Source organism: Thermobia domestica, chromosome 11 (assembly GCF_964235325.1).
Source record: "Thermobia domestica chromosome 11, izTheDome1.hap1.1, whole genome shotgun sequence".
NCBI lineage: Eukaryota > Metazoa > Arthropoda > Insecta > Zygentoma > Lepismatidae > Thermobia > Thermobia domestica.
The window spans coordinates 225,875,206-225,896,270 of record NC_137464.1 but is presented as its reverse complement, the minus strand read 5'-3'; the positions used below and the strand labels follow the sequence as shown (position 1 = coordinate 225,896,270).

At 35.1% G+C, this 21,065-nt stretch overlaps 1 protein-coding gene across 4 annotated transcripts; it reads left to right on the top strand.

Moving 5' to 3' along the window:
- The first annotated feature begins 2,013 nt into the window (after positions 1-2,013).
- Positions 2,014-20,648, top strand: LOC145664775 (uncharacterized). Of its 4 annotated transcripts, XM_081731727.1 has the most exons (8): positions 2,014-5,499; positions 7,699-8,039; positions 10,153-10,359; positions 10,852-11,026; positions 12,249-12,427; positions 14,209-14,368; positions 15,453-15,583; positions 17,314-20,648. In XM_081731727.1, exons 1-8 carry the CDS (start codon positions 5,433-5,435, stop codon positions 17,647-17,649), a joined length of 1,596 nt encoding a protein of 531 aa, XP_081587853.1. In that variant the 5' UTR covers positions 2,014-5,432; the 3' UTR covers positions 17,650-20,648. The 4 variants fall into 4 exon arrangements, with proteins under 4 accessions (XP_081587853.1, XP_081587856.1, XP_081587852.1 ...); XM_081731730.1 differs by lacking the exon at positions 2,014-5,499 and having other exon boundaries at positions 5,525-8,039; positions 19,567-20,644; XM_081731726.1 differs by lacking the exon at positions 2,014-5,499 and having other exon boundaries at positions 5,526-8,039.
- Positions 20,649-21,065: the final 417 nt, after the last annotated feature.

The following is a 21,065-nucleotide window of genomic DNA, read 5'->3' as shown; positions in this document are numbered from 1 at the left end:
TTTACTAATAGCTAGAGATTCTGAAAGTTCCACCTTACCATAACTAATTTTAACGCGTAATTAGATTGCGAGTATTGCCCATGAGATGAATAAGACGAAAATAAGTTTATCTCGTCTCGTCTCTTAAATGTTTGTAGAAGTCTCTTCTCGTCTCGTATCGAAAATTTTCTCATTTTGTAAATTTGTGAAGAAAATTTATGCTTTGATTTCTTCCTAACTTCATCTATAGACTATCAGAGTTCTTCTACATCACGAAAAGTCCACGAAGAAATGGTGAGATAAAACAACGTTTAAATCATATTTATTATTTTGAAGCATGTGGTGTAATGACTTGTATCTTTAAACTTCGATAAATACTCTTCATTGTGTTCGTAAAATCACTTTGTCATCTTATAGTTCTTATACTCAGAACCGGTCCTAGGCAGTTTTCCGCCCCGTTCCATGGCATCATTGGCCACTTATCCATTTCTGCAGAAAGAGCAAATCTTAAAAAACACAATTTTAAGTATGCTACCCAGTGGCGCAACCAGGATTTTATTTCGGGAGCGGCCAAGATTACCAAACAATAACAATTCTTTTGGAAATTTCACTAAAATTTGTTTGCAGCATATTTGCAGCAAATTTCACTAAAATTTGTTTGTTTACTGCATATGATAGGCCAGGATGGTTTCGGGAGGGGCCCGGGCCCCCCGAGCTCATTGCTGGTTGCGCCACTGATGCTACCCAATCATGAACAATGAAGGGGAGGGAAAGCGCATTCAGAAAGGCCTAAACCCTACAAATACAATCTGGTTCTGTCTCTTTCTCTTTAAATAATAATCTATTATGTAACTGAAAGATAAAGCAAACATACCTGCAGAGGAAAGATGTTTTAATCCTTTTTATAGAATTCAATACCGAGTTTCAATCTCAATATATCAGTTCGTAATTCAGTGCAACTACCTCTTTTATCTTTATGAAACAGGTGTTCGCTACTGTTCGAGAATTGAGTTCTTGTATTTGACAACAATCAAAAATGAAATCTTTGAGTTTTACGTCCCACGGTTATGCCGGTTAGGCTAAAGGAGACGGTGATTATGAGAAATGAGTGAAAATGGTGGAATGAAGAAAGTGGGAGGAAACGGGAGAACCCCGAGAAAACCCACGAGCACGGTGTTTGTCCACCACAAAGTCCACACGGCGCGAGCTGGAATCGAACCAGGGACCCCAAGCACCGGAGGTGAACGCTCTACCACTGAGCCACCGCGCCCCCCAAACAACAATCAATTAATTCATGTTGAGATTTGTTTGATCACTTGCTACAGCGCTGTCCATGTGCATTAATGCGACCTAAACGTGATTTATGAATGCAGTATTCAAATAGGAAGTCAGCATGGTAAATTTAACTACCATCTTCATGAAGTCTGTTTCAAACAAGATATATTTATTTTAAATAATATAATTGTGGAAGATTTTGCCACCCCTCGAAAATTGCTGCCCCGTACAAATGCACTAGTTGGACATATGGTAGAGGTATGCACGGGCAAGAATTTTTTGCCCGGGCCCGGCCCGGTCCATGAGTTTATAATGTGACGCCCGACCCGGGTCCGAAATATGTTTTAACATTTAGGCTCGAGCCCGGCCCGTGCTCGTGTGATAACCAAATGAGCCCGAAATAAGCCCGAAGTACAGAAACTTAATAATTAACACAAAATTGTATTTTTATTGACAGCAGTAAGAGGTTTAATTTTGCAGTTGTGCTTTAAAAGTTCTTCAGAAAGATATTCCAATAAATATCGTTGTATAATATATTTTAAAGTTAGGCCCGAAACGGCCCGAAGTGATATATACGTACTTTGTAGGCCCGAGTCCAGTCTGCGGGCCGGCTCGGGCTTGGCCCAAGCCTGTGAAAACCTCTAACATATGGTAAAACAGCCCTGGTCACGAGATTCAAGAAATTTCTCGTCTCGTTCGAGAATTGCCGTGCTTCTCGTTTCGTCTTGACTTTGGAAATGTACTACTTCTGGTCTCGTTAGCAACACTAACGAAGATTTCCAGTATATGTTCGACGAGGACGATATATTTTAACTGTTGTGCCAATGCAACAGAATAATCACAACGATTGGGAACGAAGAGAAGTATTCTAGGGATATGTACACAACGTTAATGATACAATCAAAGCGTATTGTAATCATTTTAAGTATGAGTTAAAGATGCAAATATTTTATTTGAGAATGCCAGGAGAGTATGTTTCAGCTGTACAGTAAAACTATGAAATATTTTGCTTACTTTAATGTGAAATTCTGTTTGCTATAATTTTAGTGGAGCTTACACATTTTAAGCCAGATTGTGCTAATTTTCTGAAGACAGCTATTGGCAACACTGAAGGTAGGCAACTAACATCTGTCACTGTCTTGTGAGGTGTGTATGGGTTTGACATTACGTGATGGAAGAAGGAAGGTTTGGTACATGAAATCTTGACAACCATAGTTAACGGTTTATTAACTCTTTGATGCTTGTCATAACTTTTTAAAAAAGATAAACACAAAGGAAAAATGACGGAATGCTAGAGAAAGAGACAGCATAAGAAAGATACTTCTGATTGGATGTTTGTTTATTTACCTCACATGGCGTGAATGCCTGTATAATTACAGCAACGCCTACATAATTAGATGCACAACAATCAATTTTGAACGGTTTTGAATCCAGTTAGCACAAGTTTTCTTTAACTCATTTGCATATTTTTAGTAGTATAAGGTATCTGTAAATACACATTGTCACTTCTATTCATGCCTTGAACTAATAATATATTATTTGGCAAATATGTGTCTATTTCAAAACATTTTTTAAATCACCATGCTTCTAAATTCATTCTACAATAGTGTTTTATGCATCATAGGCCATGTAAGGAATCTTACAATCGTTGTGGCTTTCTTATAGACATAATATGAAAATGAGGTTACTATGGTAGTAGTTGTAGTCGATCGAATTTTAAAGTCACAATTATTTTTCTCTAACTTTTAAACACTATAAATCAGGGATTCGACAAGGATTACAGTCGGGCATATCTTTTGAGGTATTAGGCCTATAGGTTTATTCACTACATGAAACTTCCACTTACTGTGCTGTGATATATTCCAATAAGTTCTTTGCTTGAGATATAGTTTATGTCTGCAATTGATTTATGATTTACTTACATGTCTGATTTTTTAGGTTTTTGGTACGAGAGTTATGGTTAGGGACCGAGATTCATCCACCATCTTTCATAACCATCCAACAATTTTTACATTAAATTCACAGGTACTATGATACAAAATAATTGAATTGTTGAGTTCGAAAACCAGTCATGTCCATCGAAGCTAATTTGAGAGGATGACAAACAAAACTAAATTAGTCAATATGTATCTGACATATGGGGCTGTTTTCATTTCCAAACCTCGAGCTCCCTCGTGGCTAAGCGGTTAGCGTATGCGCCTTTGACGTAGGAGACCTGGGTTCGATTCCCGACGGGAGCTCATATGGTTCGAACTCCACGTTAATCAGTAGGTCCACGTCTTATATAGCCTCGCTGTTGTACTGGACGTTAAAATCAGAATCAACTCAACTCATTTTTCAGACCTCAGAACTGACATTTTTCTGCTTTACAAATATGAAAATAACCCTATATGTCAGACATAATGATTAATTTAGTTTAGTTTGTTACTCCTCTCAATTTAGCTTCGATGGAGTTGACCGGTTTTCGAACTCAATGATTCAATTATTAATAACATATAATAATGCATAGGTGACTGGTATCTGGGTCTGTATCTGAAGATATGAAACCTCAATGAGATTATGAACAAGAAAGAAAGAGAATTGTGGTTAATGAGTTCGAAGATTTATGAATGGTGGAGTTTAGTGACAGTTTTGCCACGCACTGAGGCTATATGGGATGTAGATCTACAATTTATTGTGGAAGCTGAACCATCGTTAAAGCGTTCAAATGACAAAATTTTCCCATCAAAACACCGTGCACAGTAGCCATTAGAACAGCAAGAAGGACAGAAGTATTACGCTAAAGCATGCTTTGGCCGTGACCAAAAGTGCGGAATGCATATTTCTATTACACAAGCTCAAACCATATGACTGGATTGAACACTTGTTCATGGTGAAATTAGTCTGAAGTCAAGTTAACTTTTGATCCGCAGTATGTTGCAACACCTCACCATAAGGTTTATAACAAAGGCCCAAAGAATTACGAATGCTGATCCAAACGGAAGCAAACTAATGCACCAATGTTTCCTAAGGATATTCAAGATTGAAAATGAATTATTTTCTAGTCATATGAAAGATACAAAAAATTCAGTGTATATTAAGAATATGGGAGCCACCACACCATGGCTATCAATGTAATGTTTTATTTTCCAATGGCTGCTAACGATTTCAGGGGTTATATTCGCTCGGCACATCTAGAATATTTCATGGATAAGAGATGGCGCTGTAAACTTACGTATTGGGGAGCATTTGCTCTAAGTTTTTCTTCAATTTTTACTATTTACATTTTATTACTATTGACAATTTTGCTATTTAATACAACTTAATACCATGTCTTGCAATTTTCATATCTACATGCGCCGCTTATCCCTCCTAGTTACATTGAAAGTGTGATCAACAAGTCTATTTAAAACAGGCAACTTTGGCCATTTTGGCACGTGCCATTTTAATACAAATATTTAATTCAAATAACTTTTAATTCAAATCCAACACAGTACAGTCCACATGGCTTTATGGCTGGGACTATGAATCTCCCGTAAGGGAGAAAGTGAATATTTCATCATTTAGCGTCTTTCACGTGCAGATTAACAAAAGAGCTGCATAAAGATAATGATTATATACATCTTGTGTTAAAGAAATTTGTGCGTGATTATGAATACAGGAGCGCTGAATATGTGCGTGATTATGTGCGCTGAATAAGTTGCTGTTCACTTGCGCTATTATTCTGAGATTTGGTGTTAATTAAATAATAAATATACACTGAAAAAAAGGGCTTGGTCAGGAATACCAAATTTGTTTGGTCAGAGCATTTGGTCACTTTTTTTGGTTAATTTAACCAAAATTTGGTCATTTTGACCAAACGTGTTTGGTCATGAACACTATATTTTTTGGTCAGAACATTTGGTTGATTAATTTGGTTATGCGAACCAAATTTTAACTGATTTGGTAATTATTTGGTTTTCCTGACCAAAATGTTTAGTTACAACGTCACATGTGTTTATTTGCATTCTATGTAAACATTTCGATTACGAAAGTGTGGATCGCATTAGCGCTTTATACCGTAAAAATAAAAAGGAAAAGAAAACGTAGGGCAACAATCATAAGGGACATGTCTTGGAAGTAAAAGAACTGTGTGTAAATGAGGTTGGTTTTCACTATTCAACTTTCTCAACGAGTAATTTTCACTTTTCAACGACGTAATGGATGCCTATGTTATAAATTTATTAAGAAGCTGGAATTTACCGCAGCTAATCGACATGTTTCAAGGTAAGTGTACTTTTTCGTATATAGGCTATTAATTTTGCTGTTAGTTCATATGTACTTATTCTATTGGCTGTAAATTTGGCGTATCAAATACACCTTTGGTAAACTTTACAATGCACGTCCCAGCTGCGCATCGATATGTAGAACCGCTTTCAAAGGGTGTAGAATAGAGTAGGGTAGGGTACATTAGAGTAAGGTAAGAGTAGGAACGGGTTAGCTTAAGGTTAGGGAATTTTTGATCCATTTTCATAGAATTAATAGAGAGGAATTTCTCGCTTCAAAGTGAGTACCGGTATACCACCCGGAGCGGGCATTATTAAGGTAAACCTAGGCCCTTACATATAGATAAGGGGGGCATTGACGACACTAGAGCAGGGTATAAAATTGCAGGGGCAAGAGTTGGGGTAATTTCTATTACCACTAGATACTTCCGGAAAGGGGTAAATAAAGTGACACTAACGCTGGTAGTTTGCAAAATAAATTTGTGCATTTATAGTTTACAGATGAACAAAATTCTAAAGTTTACGGAAGAAATATGGTGTATTATTTAGTTTCTCCTCCAGATCACTTGGTATTGACTCTGACTTACTTGGTAGGGGTTACCATTCGTTATTTGTAAATATAAAGTAGTCATGAGTATAAGTACAGTGCGAACGTATAGCATAAAAAACTACGCATAAAACACTAACCAACTTGTGCTATATGGACACGGAAAACCATTTATGCTATCGAACAGAGTCAGAACAGAAGCGTAGCAGCGGGGCCCCGACAGTTAGAAACGATTTGCGTCCGTAGGGAGCAAACGCGTCAGCGACGGTGGATATTCGCATAAACGAGGTAGTTAACAACAGCTTACTCTAAGTCACAGTACTGGGTCCTGAGCCGTCGATGGATTTGGGAGAGATACTAAATGTCATCCGAAATATAGCCTAAAGCATAATTTTGAAAGAACATTTCATGGAACCCAAATATAGAATCCTTACCTTTGAAATCGATATTTCTCGTGACATACGCTGATAAAAGCGTGCATTTAGGGGGGCGCGGTGGCTCAGTGGTAGAGCGTTCACCTCTGGTGCTTGGGGTCCCGGGTTCGATCCCAGCCCCCGCCAAGTGAACTTTGTGGTGGACAAACACCGTGCTCGTGGGTTTTCTCGGGGTTCTCCCGTTTCCTCCCACTTTCTTCATTCCACCATTTCACTCATCTCTCATCATCACCGTCTCCTTTAGCCTCATCGGCATAACCGTGGGACGTAAAACTTAAAGATTTCATTTCATTTTTTTTTTCATTTAGGTGGGCACTAAAAAGCGCGAATGCTATCTAACAGTCAGGGAAAAGCAAATTTGGTGGGCCGAAGCGGCATCGCAGGGAGCGGGCGCGTCAGTGATGGTGGGTATACGCGTAAGTAAAGATATGAAAAGAAGTGGGATATTGCAATGATACGAGTTTCAATAGCACTTGTCATACTTTGACACTAGTAACGCTCCACTTGTAAACGTAAAATTCAGCTTGTGTACACTATGTCATATTTCTTCTGTAAATTTTACAAAATTGTGCTTCCGTAACATGAACCACTATCCCCTCCCTATATATATTCGAGTGTATACTTCTTATTAGGTATTCGGAAAATATTACATTCTTCAAAGCATTCAGAGAATAGTGTATTATCTCCAAAAGATAATTCTGTGGTTTGGAGCAAAACGACCAATGTCAGAAATTGCAAAGAGGAGAGAGAGAAAGAAAGAGAGAGAGAGGAGACAGGCTATGATTTCTGCATAGAACCTTTCATTGTTTGTTAGAAGTACATAAGTCGTTGAAAACAATCGGTTAGCATTAGACTTATTGTTATCCATAGGTACTCGTTATGCACCAAATTACAAAATTATTTGCATGAGTTAAAAATGCTCTTAAATTCTTGTTGTTGCTTCTATACCATTGTAACTTTTACAGTATGAAGCTGAAGTATGAAGTTACCATGAACATTTTTCTCTTTAGCTTTGCCCAAATACACCCATTTCTGTAAAGCCCAAGAAAAAAAACTGGGGTGAGCAACTTCCTATACTCTTTGTGTGGCACATGATCGCGTAACATACCAAATTTCGCTTGGTAGTGTAATACAACTTAAATGCTTTCACCATTGTATAATTCTTTTTTGATATTCAGTAAATATCTGGTTAATTATAAACTTTCAATCTACATTTCAGAACAGGAAATCGACGAAGCAGCATTTAATTCATTAACTGATGAACTAATTACTCAGTTAATTCCCAAAATAGGGATACGTGCAAAGTTCTTAGCAAAATTTAAGGAATTTGTAGAAACAAACACAGTTGAAATTTATGATGTGCTAGATGACGGTTCTCTCTCATTTGCTTCACCATCAGTGTCAACGCCAGATGACTCAGTGTCAGTTCGATCTGAAACTACAGAAAGCAGTTGTTCCATGCCAGCACCAACTAAAAGAGGAACTGATACGATGCTGAAACGAGAAACAAATTTCTCTACAGAGTCTCGGAGTCCGAAGCTCTTCAAGTTGACAGATTTTGTAAGTGTTCTGTCTTTAGTCACTTGAATATCAATTGATACAGTGATACTTATGCTGCACATATGAACTGTGCAAATGTGATTCATTATCAGTCGAAATGTAAAAGATTTTTGCGTTCACTTTTCAATCTGGTGACAGCCTGCGTGTTATTTATTCCATCTTTGTTGGTGCAAGTAACTTTTCTCGGGATATCAATCACGTGTTGTGCTCGTTGTAAAAAGTTTCGAGAACAGACGTTGTTCTCATCATCAGGGTCAGTATCATGAGAACAATGTCTGTTCTCGAGACTTTGCACAACAAACACATCACCTGGCTGATACCCCGAGAAAATTTATTTGCATCACGATACGAGGAAAGCATCAGATGCATTGAAAGAGTTTTTGTAACGTCCCACGGTTATGCCGTTTAGACTAAAGTAAACAGATGATTAATGAAAGTGAACGTTCGCAAATGTTTTTGTGCTCACACCGGGAATTGAATCCGGACCACATACATCAATGATACACCCGTTATCCACTAGAGTAGCTGGGAGGGCGAGGAGATTGGTATTCAGTTATATTTTTGGTTATTTCAATTTAAGCGAAATGACACCAGAATATGCAGGATCTTTAAAATTGTAAAGGAACAGGAGGAAAAGGTGCAAACCTTAAAGGTACTACCTCAGTATTTATTAACTACAAGTGAAAATACCCGGATTCGATTTCGTATAAAATTTGATCTAGGTAAACAGCATCTCTGCTCTTAAGTTCCTAATCATAATTCGTTTGTATTTATTCCGTCTCCTTTAGCCTATGAAGCTAAATCAACTGTTGATATATGGTTGGGAAACATTTGACAAGTACTTTTGACGAAAAAGATTTGAATGAAAAAATCTTCTCGATTTTCTTAAAAAAAAAAATGCGTTTATCTATAAAATGTATATTTTCATGGAGTTAGTAAAAATAGATCATACTAAAATACCAACTTTCGTTTCTTGTCACGCCAGGTCTATACACTTTAGTATTTGTCAAACAATAAACCGAAAGATTCGCGTATATAGTAATGGTGTCATTTCATAAGCGTCATTATAACAATATTGCAATTTTAGAGCTGCACAGGGCTTATTTGCCTCCCATGACATGAATATAAGGTATAATTATTAAATACTATGGAATTATTTGAAAATTGTAAAACTATAATTTTAGTGATAAAATATTAAATCCCAAACCAAGGGAAAATGTATACATCTCGGATTTAGCCGCATGAGCTCTAGTTTAGGAATATGATAATTTCGTGCAGTGATGTGTATGTAGTAGTGATTATTTGCGCTTATCACATTAAGGAATACATTTAAACGTTCCGAAAGGCAACGCATATCACCATGACACTTTTCCTAAAAAAGTAAAAATAAAGCCTTCAATTGCTCATGGAATTGTAAAAAGTGTGAAGTTGCTATATATATTAGATGTATGTGTTTGTAAAGTCGAACACTTCTGCTTAGTGACAGCATAATGTTTATAAGATATGTGCAGGGTCCGTATGTTTTCTTCGCATATGTTGCACGAATACAAATACTTCCTACGCTTATGCCATGGGAACTAACTAGAAGAATAATTCTTTCTATCGAACCTCTGGGTTCCGAACGGCTGTAGTGCGTTCAAGACATCCCCACCGGAAATTGATCTCGCTACACGCAAACCACAGTTCAGAACTTGTCCGAAGCAAAAATACGTGACCTTGTGAACATAGTAATCATGTTTGAAGTGAAAACAGCAATGCTGCTGTAAACTCCTCGTAAGTTAATGTCCTTAGTTTATAGAACAAACAGACTTAAATGTATTGAGGGACATTGTATATTTTAAGCAAAATTGTGTTTCTTTGAATATCAATCACTAATAACTTGTGGAAAGAATACGTGAAAAGCAGAAATTATCAGTTTGATTTCTATTCATAATTATTATTCATTTATTTATTTATATAGTTATTTATTATTAAATATGGTTATCCTTCAACAGAAGTTAATCAGCAATTAATTTATACAGAAATGCAAAATTGAAATTCTATTTCAGTGATTTCGATTAAATGATCTTGAATGACGTAATCGTACATGTAATGCTGTTTGTTTTTTTCTCAGAATCTTGAGACTTTTCTAAAACAAAGCTTAACAGGCAGGAAAGTTTGCAATGAATACCTTCAAAACAACAAATTGTCTGCTATTACTAGGAAGCAGTTAGTTACAATATTAATTGATCATTTTATGGAAATGAATGAAACTCTTTGCAATGAAATATTTCAACATTTGGCATTACAGATAACTGAGCTGTTTCCAACGGAATGTCAGGTATGCATATAACTAACGTTTCAGTTATTATATAGACACTTTATTCACATAATTTTCAATCTATGTTACTGCTGGACATTTGAATAGCATAACTTCGACCTTTTAACGTGGGAGAATGGGTTTGACGAGAACTTGGAGAACTATTGAAGCAAATAAGGTGGGGAAGGAAATAAGCTGACTTTATAGGGTAAATTTTATGCTGGAAATCGTAAGTTGTGCTTTGTAATGTTACCAGTCTATGTGACAATGAGAGAAAAATAGTTTATCTATTCCACACCACTCCCCCAATATATATATATATATGCGAGAATACCCCATGCAGAATTGAGGGTTTGTTTGTAGAAAACGTATGCTATACTAAAAGTAGAACATCACATAGAAGAGTATAAATATGATAAATTATTCTGTAATTGTCTGAAATGTTTTTTTTATACATAATTTCATTTATTAAGTTTATAATTCTAAATCTTACAGTAACAATGTCTTTTTCAGGAAGTGTATTATATTCCACCGAAGTCACAAGGTCCAAATCAAAAGATTTCAAAAGGAAAACTCGTTGACAAATATAGAAATACACGCAAGTCGTTAAGAAAGTTTGGCGTTGTTGCAAAGTCACGTGCTTGTCCGTCAAGAGAAAAGCGTGACACTGGAACTTCTACACTAGATGGTAATGTTTAAAATGTAATCTAGTAAATGATTTATTCATCTCTGATCATACTTTTAAAAATGAAAGGAAATCTTTCAGTTTTACGTCCCAGTTATGCCAGGTAGACTAAAGAAGATAATGATAATGATGATAAGAAATGAATAAAGGGGGAAGGAACGGGAGAACTCCGACAAATCCACACACACGGTGTCACTTAGCGCGATTTGGAATCAAACAAAGTATCTCACACGTCAGAGGTCAACCCTCTACCACTGAACCACCGAGGCCCCGATCATACTTTAAAAACTGCCAATGATTTACCTATTTTGTGCCAGGGTTTGCAAGAACCATGTTTTAAAAAATGGTTTAGTTTTTTTTTCCTGCTAATTGAACGTATGGAACACATTAATATAAGTCGATACTAACCTGAAAGTGTTCCTGTAAGATTAAAACGTGGTTCTTCAATGTTCATATGTATTTCTGGCAAAAATATCGTGTGCCTTTCATCAGGATGGCTCAAAACGTAAAGTGTATATGCGTTCAAGCTGAGTATTTCAATAGTATAAGGTAATAATGGGACTGTGTAGATATTGTTACTGTTTACAACATGAAACTACAGTCGAGAAATTTTTCACCTACTCTTCAGTTAAGCAACCAACTAATCTATTAAGGATTAAATAGTGCACTAAATTAATCGATACTTAGTTTCTATGTGTTTCTATTTACAAGACTGAACAAGTCCAAATTTTGTATGCTTAATCTTCAAATCCTTCATTACAAGAGTTACTTTGTTGATAAGAAATCATAAGTAGCATTTATTACTAAATATTTTTGCGACTTTCTTCGTCGTAGATAGTCATTATACTTATATAGTACCACTATTACGTTATACCATTGAAGTACTAAGCTAGAACATGTAATTTACATCAGTTCTACATGTTTGAAGAATTAAACCATTCTGATGAAAGGCATTCGATATTTGTGCCGGAAATATAGATTACCATATGAAGGCAAATTTCAAGTTCAGCTTCACAGGAACAGTTCCAGGACATTTTTTTTTTTTTTTTTTTTGTAAATATATTTCTTTCGTTATTATATATTACATATGGATATAAATACTTGTACAGAAGACTTATGAAAATATAGAATCATTTTAACTGATATTTGAAAAAATATAGGAATTTATTTATTGAGTTTTTAATGTAATGCAGATCTGTTTGGTAAGTTTATTCTTCTCTTTCAGAATGTGGCATAGATATTGAAAACAGCTTAGCGTGGCTAAAGCATAGTGTCGAGCCCTGGCAGGAAGTACTTGATCACTGGAAGAAAACGTTGAAAGTTCGATGCAAGCAAGAGGGCAAAACTGTTCATGAAATAATTTCAACTTGGCCAGCATTGAAGCAGCCTTTGGGATATACATTGGTAAGATTCATTTAATTAACCTGCATTCTGTTTTACTACTAAGGACTGTGTTGTTACTGAATAGGCCATAATTTACAAGCATTGAATTATTCTTTGGGGCTGAGAACACTCATACAAAATCTTTTGCTCACGTCCAGAAGTTGATTTTTTCATAACGTACTTTTTAGAACAGAAGTTTTCTTTAAAATTGTGTCGCGTTTGACCAGAAAATAGTAAAAGCCTTCAGGATAGTCATACTGAATATTGAAATGACATATACTAGTGTAGGTATTTGTATGTGTGAGCTAATAGACCTTAGTTGTCATAAAACCATAATAAAAATATATATAAATGGTGGACATGAATTACTTCCTTGTCCTCTTATGTAATATCTGTTCATGAATGTTGAGATATCTTGAAGCAGGTCTGAACTGCCTGTAGGTTGGTGGTTATCGGTTCGATGCCCGGTAGGTGTATAATTTTATAAAAGTAATTCAGATTCAACTACAAACTATAGATTCCTTCCTGTTTAGCTCCGGTGATGAAAGAGGATAGAGGCAATCAATGAATCTGGAAAGTTTTTGCAGTTTCCTTTTCAAAAAGTGAACATTTTGCATTGTATTTAGATTGCATATTAAAAGAACTAAAACATGTCTAATAATCTTTTTTGCTGGTTCTTTATAACATATTCATCCACATGCATGTAACACAAAGTGGGAAAGGATTAAGTTCAGTTTATTAGCAACTCGATCTTCCTTTGAACAACTAGATGAAAAGCTCAATCGCAAGTCTGAAAACAAATACTCTAAACCTAAAATTATTGTTTCCATTTTTAAGACGCATATGATTACGTGGTCATACATTACGAACACGTGCACTGGCTTTACCTTGCAATGGAAAGGAACGTATCATATTCAGTAAGATAACAATTGAGAACTGAGTTCTTACAACACGATGTCACTTGCTTATGAAAGCGAGATCTCAGAAGAACAATACTTACATGACTGATAAACAATCTTTCTTGTGATTGCTTACCAACCAAGCATATACGTACAGCAATAGAAACTTTGACGGTGATTTTTTTAAATGCATGAAGTACTTTTCGATTCAATAAGTCTTTTTCTTTTACTCAGTAGATAGCAAATAGTGGTTTTATTGTCTGACAAACGCTAACAATATTGTAGAATTTTCTTCACTTTGTCCTTTGACAAATTAATATGAAACCCTAGCGGCCTTATTTCAGAAAGTAGAACCTTGGCTTTACATTCGGAATCTTCCGGGCTCAAATCCGGTCATCGTGACTGAAATTTCCGTGGATTTTTCCTCAGTCATTCCAGCAAATACCGGGATGGTACCTGTAATATTAAGTCCAGATCAATACTTTCCCCATCCTTGCCTAATCTATCCGAGTAAATAGACCTTTGTTTACATTAACCTATATAACCAAAAACCATTATAACACGACGAAAGCCCGTGATGCCACAACCTCAATATGGGTCTAACTGGCAATTATCGTCAATGTAGCATCTTCTTGCACTACGTTTCTGGCTTTTGTGGTCTACTTATTTAAGCTACCAGTAAGTCAATTTCCTCAAGATGTTGGACAACACCAGAGGAAAGCAGGTTGAATTTGAACCCAAGTCCAAGTCCATAAAAGTACACGCTGTAACTAGTAGTTTGTATTGAAATTGTTACAGTTAAAAAATTTCATTTATGCACGTAAAGGAAGTTGTGATTCTTAAAAATTAATGAAATAATGTTATTAATGTAAATGTTTTAATACAATGGAATTCCATTTCCAGATTGATCAAGATTTCAAAGACTTATATCCTGATCATACATCCTTGTTCGTGAAATGGGATTCTGTCAGTAAAAAATTGGAAAAACTAATGAAGAAACGGCTACATGACGCTCCAGCAGTCGAACTTTTAAGTCTGTTAGACACAGAAAGTGTTACAGAAGGTAATATTATTTTTGTGTTCTTTCATTCTTCCTTTGTTTCTGTTTCATTAACTTGAAATTGTAATTACTTGTATGAATGAAGTAGATTTTTCTATGTGAATCCAGTTTTATTGCAACAAGTATGTTGTAATGATCATATTAATAATTATACATTGGTTGTAAGTAGTAGACACTATACGTACAATATATACTCAGTTGTTCAGCATTGATTCAAAGAGTAGATCTCATTTCTCCAGATAAGCCTCTGTTCAAACCGGAAGTGGTATGAATCAGTCGTTTAGGGTTTCAACATTGATCGTTATGAATCAAACATGGTTATTGATAGTTAGAAACTGTTTCCCTGATTCGATTTAGCGTCTCAAGTAAAGTAAACACATTAACCGGTGTTTCTGTACAAAAACCGAAAATAGTAAAGCTATACTACTACTTCCGGTAAAATAGTGGCATCCATACAGCATCCGAATTTTTTTTTCTACTGAAACCGGGAGAAGTAAAAACTAGTAGTTATTGTAGTTTCAATTTTGATTCCTAATAATTATAACGGATAGCAGAAATCTGTTTTTCTTATAGACTCAGCGCACGAAGAACAGATTATCTCTCTCTCCCTGTATTGGAACCGAAAGTTATGTGTCTACTACTTGCGGTTTTGTTATTAAATTGGCATAGTTTTTAAGTCTACCATAGTTTCAACTGTAAAACAAAACTCACTCATATTGAGTTACTAATGATTAAAGATATAATTTTTATAACACTGCAAAATAGTTCACTACTAAAAACAAAATGACGTTCATTCATATAGTTCTTTCTTATCCATCACAAACATTGCAGATTTGTTTCAAACCATTAAGAATTAAAATTAATATAGAAAATAATGGAATTGATTCACAGAGCTGCAATGGGTGGGGCATTTGCCACTGCAAACTACTGTCAAATGTCCGGTAGGCATTTTAATCGAAATAGTATATAATTTTTAAGATTTTATATGGAAGATATAATAATGCAGGAGTCCGCGTATAAAAAACAATTTCGGTAAAAATATTTTTTATTTTATATTCTATTGTATAGTTTTCATTTTTATTTTTAGATACCAGATCCAGTGTACTACTTTTATTGCTTGGTACCCTGTGTAGGTCAACATCACATATAAAAACATCGAAGAAAATTTGGAAGCCAACTGTGAAAGAGTCTCAGGATAGTTTCTTCTGTCATGTTAATGTAAGTAAAGTATATTTTATTCTATTGATTGATCATGGTCAGCCAGATCAGGTGTCAACTACGTATGTTTTGTTACGAAAATAAAGTTACGTCTTTTTATTGATCTGGCATGGGCATGAATAATATGAGAATTAGATCTGTTAAATCAATATTTCGGTGGAGAGAGGCAATGAAAATCTTAAGAGGGGCAGAAGCGGGGTCGCACTTGCTATTAGCCAACTAGGCCCATGCCTGGAGTGCAAAATTTAAAAACTATTGAGATAAACTCTCACATTTCATTTCAAACTCTTTATAAACATCTGATTGGCATTATATTTCATACAGAAACATAACTTAGTTTATTGTTAATTTCAAATAACGTGAGGACGAGAGAGAAAGAAAGAAATGAAGTGAAATTTTTAAGTTTTACGTCCCGCGGTTATGCTGGTTAGGCTAAAGGAGACGGTGATGATGAGAAATGAATGAAATGGTGGAATGAAAAAAGTGGGAGGAAAGGGGAGAACCTCAAGAAATCCCACGAGCACGATATTTGTGCACCACAAAGTCTACACGGCGTGAGCTGGGATCAAACCAAGGACCCCAACCACCGGAAGTGAACGCTCTACCACTGAGACACCGCGCCCCCGAGAGAGAGAAGTAGATTATTATCCATTGCTGGCTATCCATAATTATCCAATTGTATCGGGCGTGGACGAAAGGTTCAGTTTTCTAGAATACGTAACACAGTTCGTAGTCCGACTGGGATTGTGGGGTATGCTTGGAGATCACACAGCGAAGGTTCAACAACTTGTTTATTAATAGAGTTGGTCTTCTTCCCCTATCTCCGATCATTAAGTTCGGAGGACTGTAGCGTAAACTAAAGTAATTTGTGCCTTTCAAAGTGGTATGAAAATGTTCTCGCCAATAATTCTCCCCCCCCCACACACACACACTCTTCAAAGACACACGTTGGAAAGAAAATTAAGGTTACGCCAAGAACCCTGTTTTCGGAGTGTGAAGCTGTGCTACGACGTTTCATTACATGTGAACAAATACGAACTCGATACATTTATTTAATAATAACCAAACAGTGGCCGCGGTGGCTCAGTGATAGACCGTTCATCTCTGGTGCATGAGGTCCCGGGTTCAAACCTTGCTCCAACCAAGTGAACTTTGTGGTGAACTAACACCGTGTGCGTGGGTTTCCTCGAGGTTCTCCAGTTTTCTCCCACTTTCTTCATTACACCATTTCATTCATTTCTCATCACAGTCTCCTTAAGCGTAGCTGGCATAACTGTGGGGCATAAAACTCAAAAATTTCATTTCATTTTAATAACCAAAATCACTTACTGAGCATAAATGTGATCTATTCTATATTCTTTGTTGGTAAATGCTAGTGAGGAAGTTCTTAAGTCTATTTGAGGACAAGTTGTCGAGTTTTCGTAATTTAGTAGCTTCTGTCCTTGTTTGAACGTATCGTTTTTCCAGTCAGATATAAATAGCTTTTGAAAACCTTTGCAGCTTTTAAAGCATTTAAGAGCTTTTAAAACTTTGCAGTATTAGTATTACTTACCAATTTTTTAGCTTCAAAATAACATATATTTATAGGCGCAAAATGCATATGTCATTGTAAATGTACAATAAATAATGCTTCAGACTATTGAGGAAGCAGAAATGTCTTTGTTCTTATATGTAAGAAAAATTATTTAAGTATGTAACATGATCAGTTAACCTCTCTCTAATTCCAACAGGTAATGGGTGATGTTCAACCCTTCATGGAAACGAGAGACAAGAAGTTATCGATGTTGGGTTTAACACGCCAACCCTCAGTAATTGTTGTGGGCTCTTCTTTAAAAGACATTCAAGGAACGTACGTGATAATAGACAACACCCTTTATCTGCTAGACAACGTGCTCAAGGGTGTGGACATATGTTTTAAAACTTTTTTTGTGTTTAACGCAGAATACCCTAAGGAAGGGGAACATCTTTGGCTTCTTCTGCAAAAAGCGGTATATGACATAAGTACTCCTCAGGATAAACAGATCATGAGTGTAAATACACTATTGTTGGACATGATTGGTCTTTAAAACAAACTGATGTGAAATACCGGTATTTACTGCTCCATCTTTTCAAATAGGGTGTGATATACTGTTGAACATTTTGATTCAAGAACATCACGAGTTGTTCCTAAAAGTTTTCAATGAACCTTTGAAACCAAAGTACCATTTTATGTGTCATTATCCGATGATAATTCGTCAGTCAGGACCGTTAGTTCACTTATGGAATATGAGATTTGAAGCAAAACATAACATTTTTAAATCTGCGTCATATGTAACTACGTCACGAAAGAATCTTACATATACTTTAGCTTTAAGACACCAGTTAATACAAGCAGAAAGAATGTTAGGTCAACGAGGACTAAAGTCTTCCACAGTATCAGTCGGGCCGGGAGAAGAAATACTAGTATCATCACATACTGATTTTATACATATAAATGACATTCTTCCTAGCAGATCTTTCGAGATGAGTTATATACCACGATGGGTTTCAATTAAAGGAACAATGTATAAACCAGGCATGATTCTTGTTCTTGATATTCTCAGTCACTTTCCTGTGTTTGGTAGTATTACAACTATTTTAGTTAATCGAGAAGAAACTGTAGCTTTTGTATGCAAAGAGCTAGAGACTATATCTTTCAATGAACACGTGTATGCATATGAAGTAAAAAAAAAAAAAACAGAAAAGCTGGTCTGTGTTCTTCATAATAATATAGTTGAGGTGAGTCCTACTTTTCTTGTAGCATTGGGTAACAATATGCTCTGCGTTCCTTTACGAAATGCGCTTTAAAGGGATAACTTGAAGGCAATCTTGGCTTGATTGTGTAGCAATATTAAAACTTCCAGTTAATTTAGAATTTGTCCAAGCAAAGAATTCTATTCTGTGACTAATAATACTACATTGCTGTTCCTAAATGAACGGGCTGCTATCAGAACAACATATTTGTTCAGTTATAGGAGGATTGTCACACAATAAATAGTTATACGAGAAATTAAGAATGGTAGTAATAAGTTAGTAGGAATGAATGATTTTTTAAAAAAACGTGAATGTTGAAGAATATATTCTCGTCTAACAGCAATGGAGAGCTTTCAGGTAATGCACTCATGAAACCTACATTTCAGTTGTAAAACTTGAACAGTCGTAAATTATGTATCTCCCAAGCTTCCACTGTGTATGTGTATCGTCCAATAGCTTAATTAAAACTAGTTTCTCGCTCAGTTAAGAATAGTTCATAATTTATTTGAAAGATCTTCAATGCTGTTTGCTGGGAGTAAAATTATAGCTTAAATTTTCCTATATTTCTTTATCTTTTTTTGTTATAAAGATTTATATTTGGCCTAAAAATGTTATTTTATTTTCAGTAAACAGTTGATAAATGTTAGTATCATTGTTTAATTTTGAAAAGATTTATATTTGGCCTAAAAATGTTATTTTATTTTCAGTAAACAGTTGATAAATGTTAGTATCATTGTTTAATTTTGAAACGATTTATATTTGGCCTAAAAATGTTATTTTATTTTCAGTAAACAGTTGATAAATGTTAGTATCGTTGTGTAATTTTGAAACGATTTATATTTGGCCTAAAATGCTTTTTTATTTTCAGTGAACAGTTGATAAATATTAATATCATTGTTTAATTTTGAAACGATTTATATTTGGCCTAAAATGCTATTTTATTTTCAGTGAACAGTTGATAAATATTAATATCATTGTTTAATTTTGAATTTAATATTTTTGTTTAATTTTGAAGTCTGTATGGCTCAGTTGCTATACTCAATTATAATAAAATTCTTGTGTAGAAAAGTATTTTATGTACATTCTTTATATCTTAAAGTCGTTCTACTTTTCTCCAAAAGTTGATTTATAACTTTGTTCATATATGTGTGTACATGTATTAGAACTTTATGAAAATGTAGATGTATTTATGTACATGCATGATATTCCAGGAATAAACCGACAAGCCTCGCATAGTGTGTTCAGGACCTCCGTATAAGAAAAAGAGTTTATTTGCAACTTTGATCGGAAGCGCCTAATTATGCAGATGGAACCAATTTAAGGTAATTGAAGACATACAAGAGTCAAAAAATGCGTCTGAGCCGTGAGTGGAACCCGGGATCTTCGTCTTACCATGCAGACGTGCTACTCAGTCCGCTCTCAGTAACAACTATACATTCTTTCACTCTTTATAACGATGTTGTTCCACAAGGTGGAAGAATGTATGGCTGTTCTGGGAGCGGACTGAATGGCGCAGTGGTAGCGCATCTGCATGGTAAGCGGGAGGTTCCGGGTTGGAGTTCCGGTTCAGTTATATGTTTTTCAGTCTTTGTATATCTTTGATTTCGTACCTACAAAGGGTCTGGTGTGACAAAATTGGTTGTTTTCTCAATTTATCAATATATTAATGTAATTATTTGAATTGATCGTAGGATACTACATTGAATGAAACAATCGAGGAACTTTGCACACGGTTGAGTACCTCGATACGAGAGGGTTGTTTTAATTTGATCTGAAACGTTTAATTACGGAAAAGTATGTATGTTCTACTTACCTTAAATTGGCCTAATTTCTGTAATTAGGCTTTTCCAACCGAAATCGCAAATAAACTCTTTACTTATAGTGAGGTTCTGAACACGTGTGCGATGTTTCTCGGTTGTTTTATTCATTGTAGCCACTCCTGCGAACATTTCTACTGATTATCTTAAATTGGCCCCAGTTCCGTAAATATGTATTTCCGACCAAAGTCGTAGATAAACTTTTTTCTTGTATTAACATTTTAAATACGTATGCGAAGTTTTTCAGCAACTAGTTTCTAATTTATTTTCAAAAATCTTCAATGTTGTTTACTGGGAGTAAAATTACAGTATAAGTTTTCTTTAAGTTCTTTACGTTTTTTCTTGAAGTTTTGAATTTGATCTAAAAATCTTACTTTCAGTACTTTAACAGATGTTAATATCATTGTTTAATTTTGAAACCTGTATGACTCAGTTGCTGTTTTTTTACTATTATTATTTACAATAAAATGATTTTGTAGAAAAATGTTGTGTGTAAATTCTTTATATGTTAAATAGTTCTATTTTCCTCAAAAAATTGATTTGCAACTTTGTGTACATATACATAGAGTTTTAAATTTACATGTATTCGTATGCATATTTCGTATGTTGCTTCAAAATGTATATGTAAATCTTATTTTTGAAGAAGTTCTTAGTAACTAGAAGCAATAACTTCTAACTTTATATGTGGGTTACCGCAAAAGTCATGGCAACTTTTTTTTTTTTCTTACGAAAATGGTCACGCATCAAAAACTTCTGAAATATCCAAATGGAAGGTTAGCATATACGTAAACGTTACATGTAAGGAATTGTGTAAACATACACATCTCCATCAGAATATAGCACGAGAAAAAAAAAAAGTAAACATGATTGTTCGTATTATGGGAATATGTATT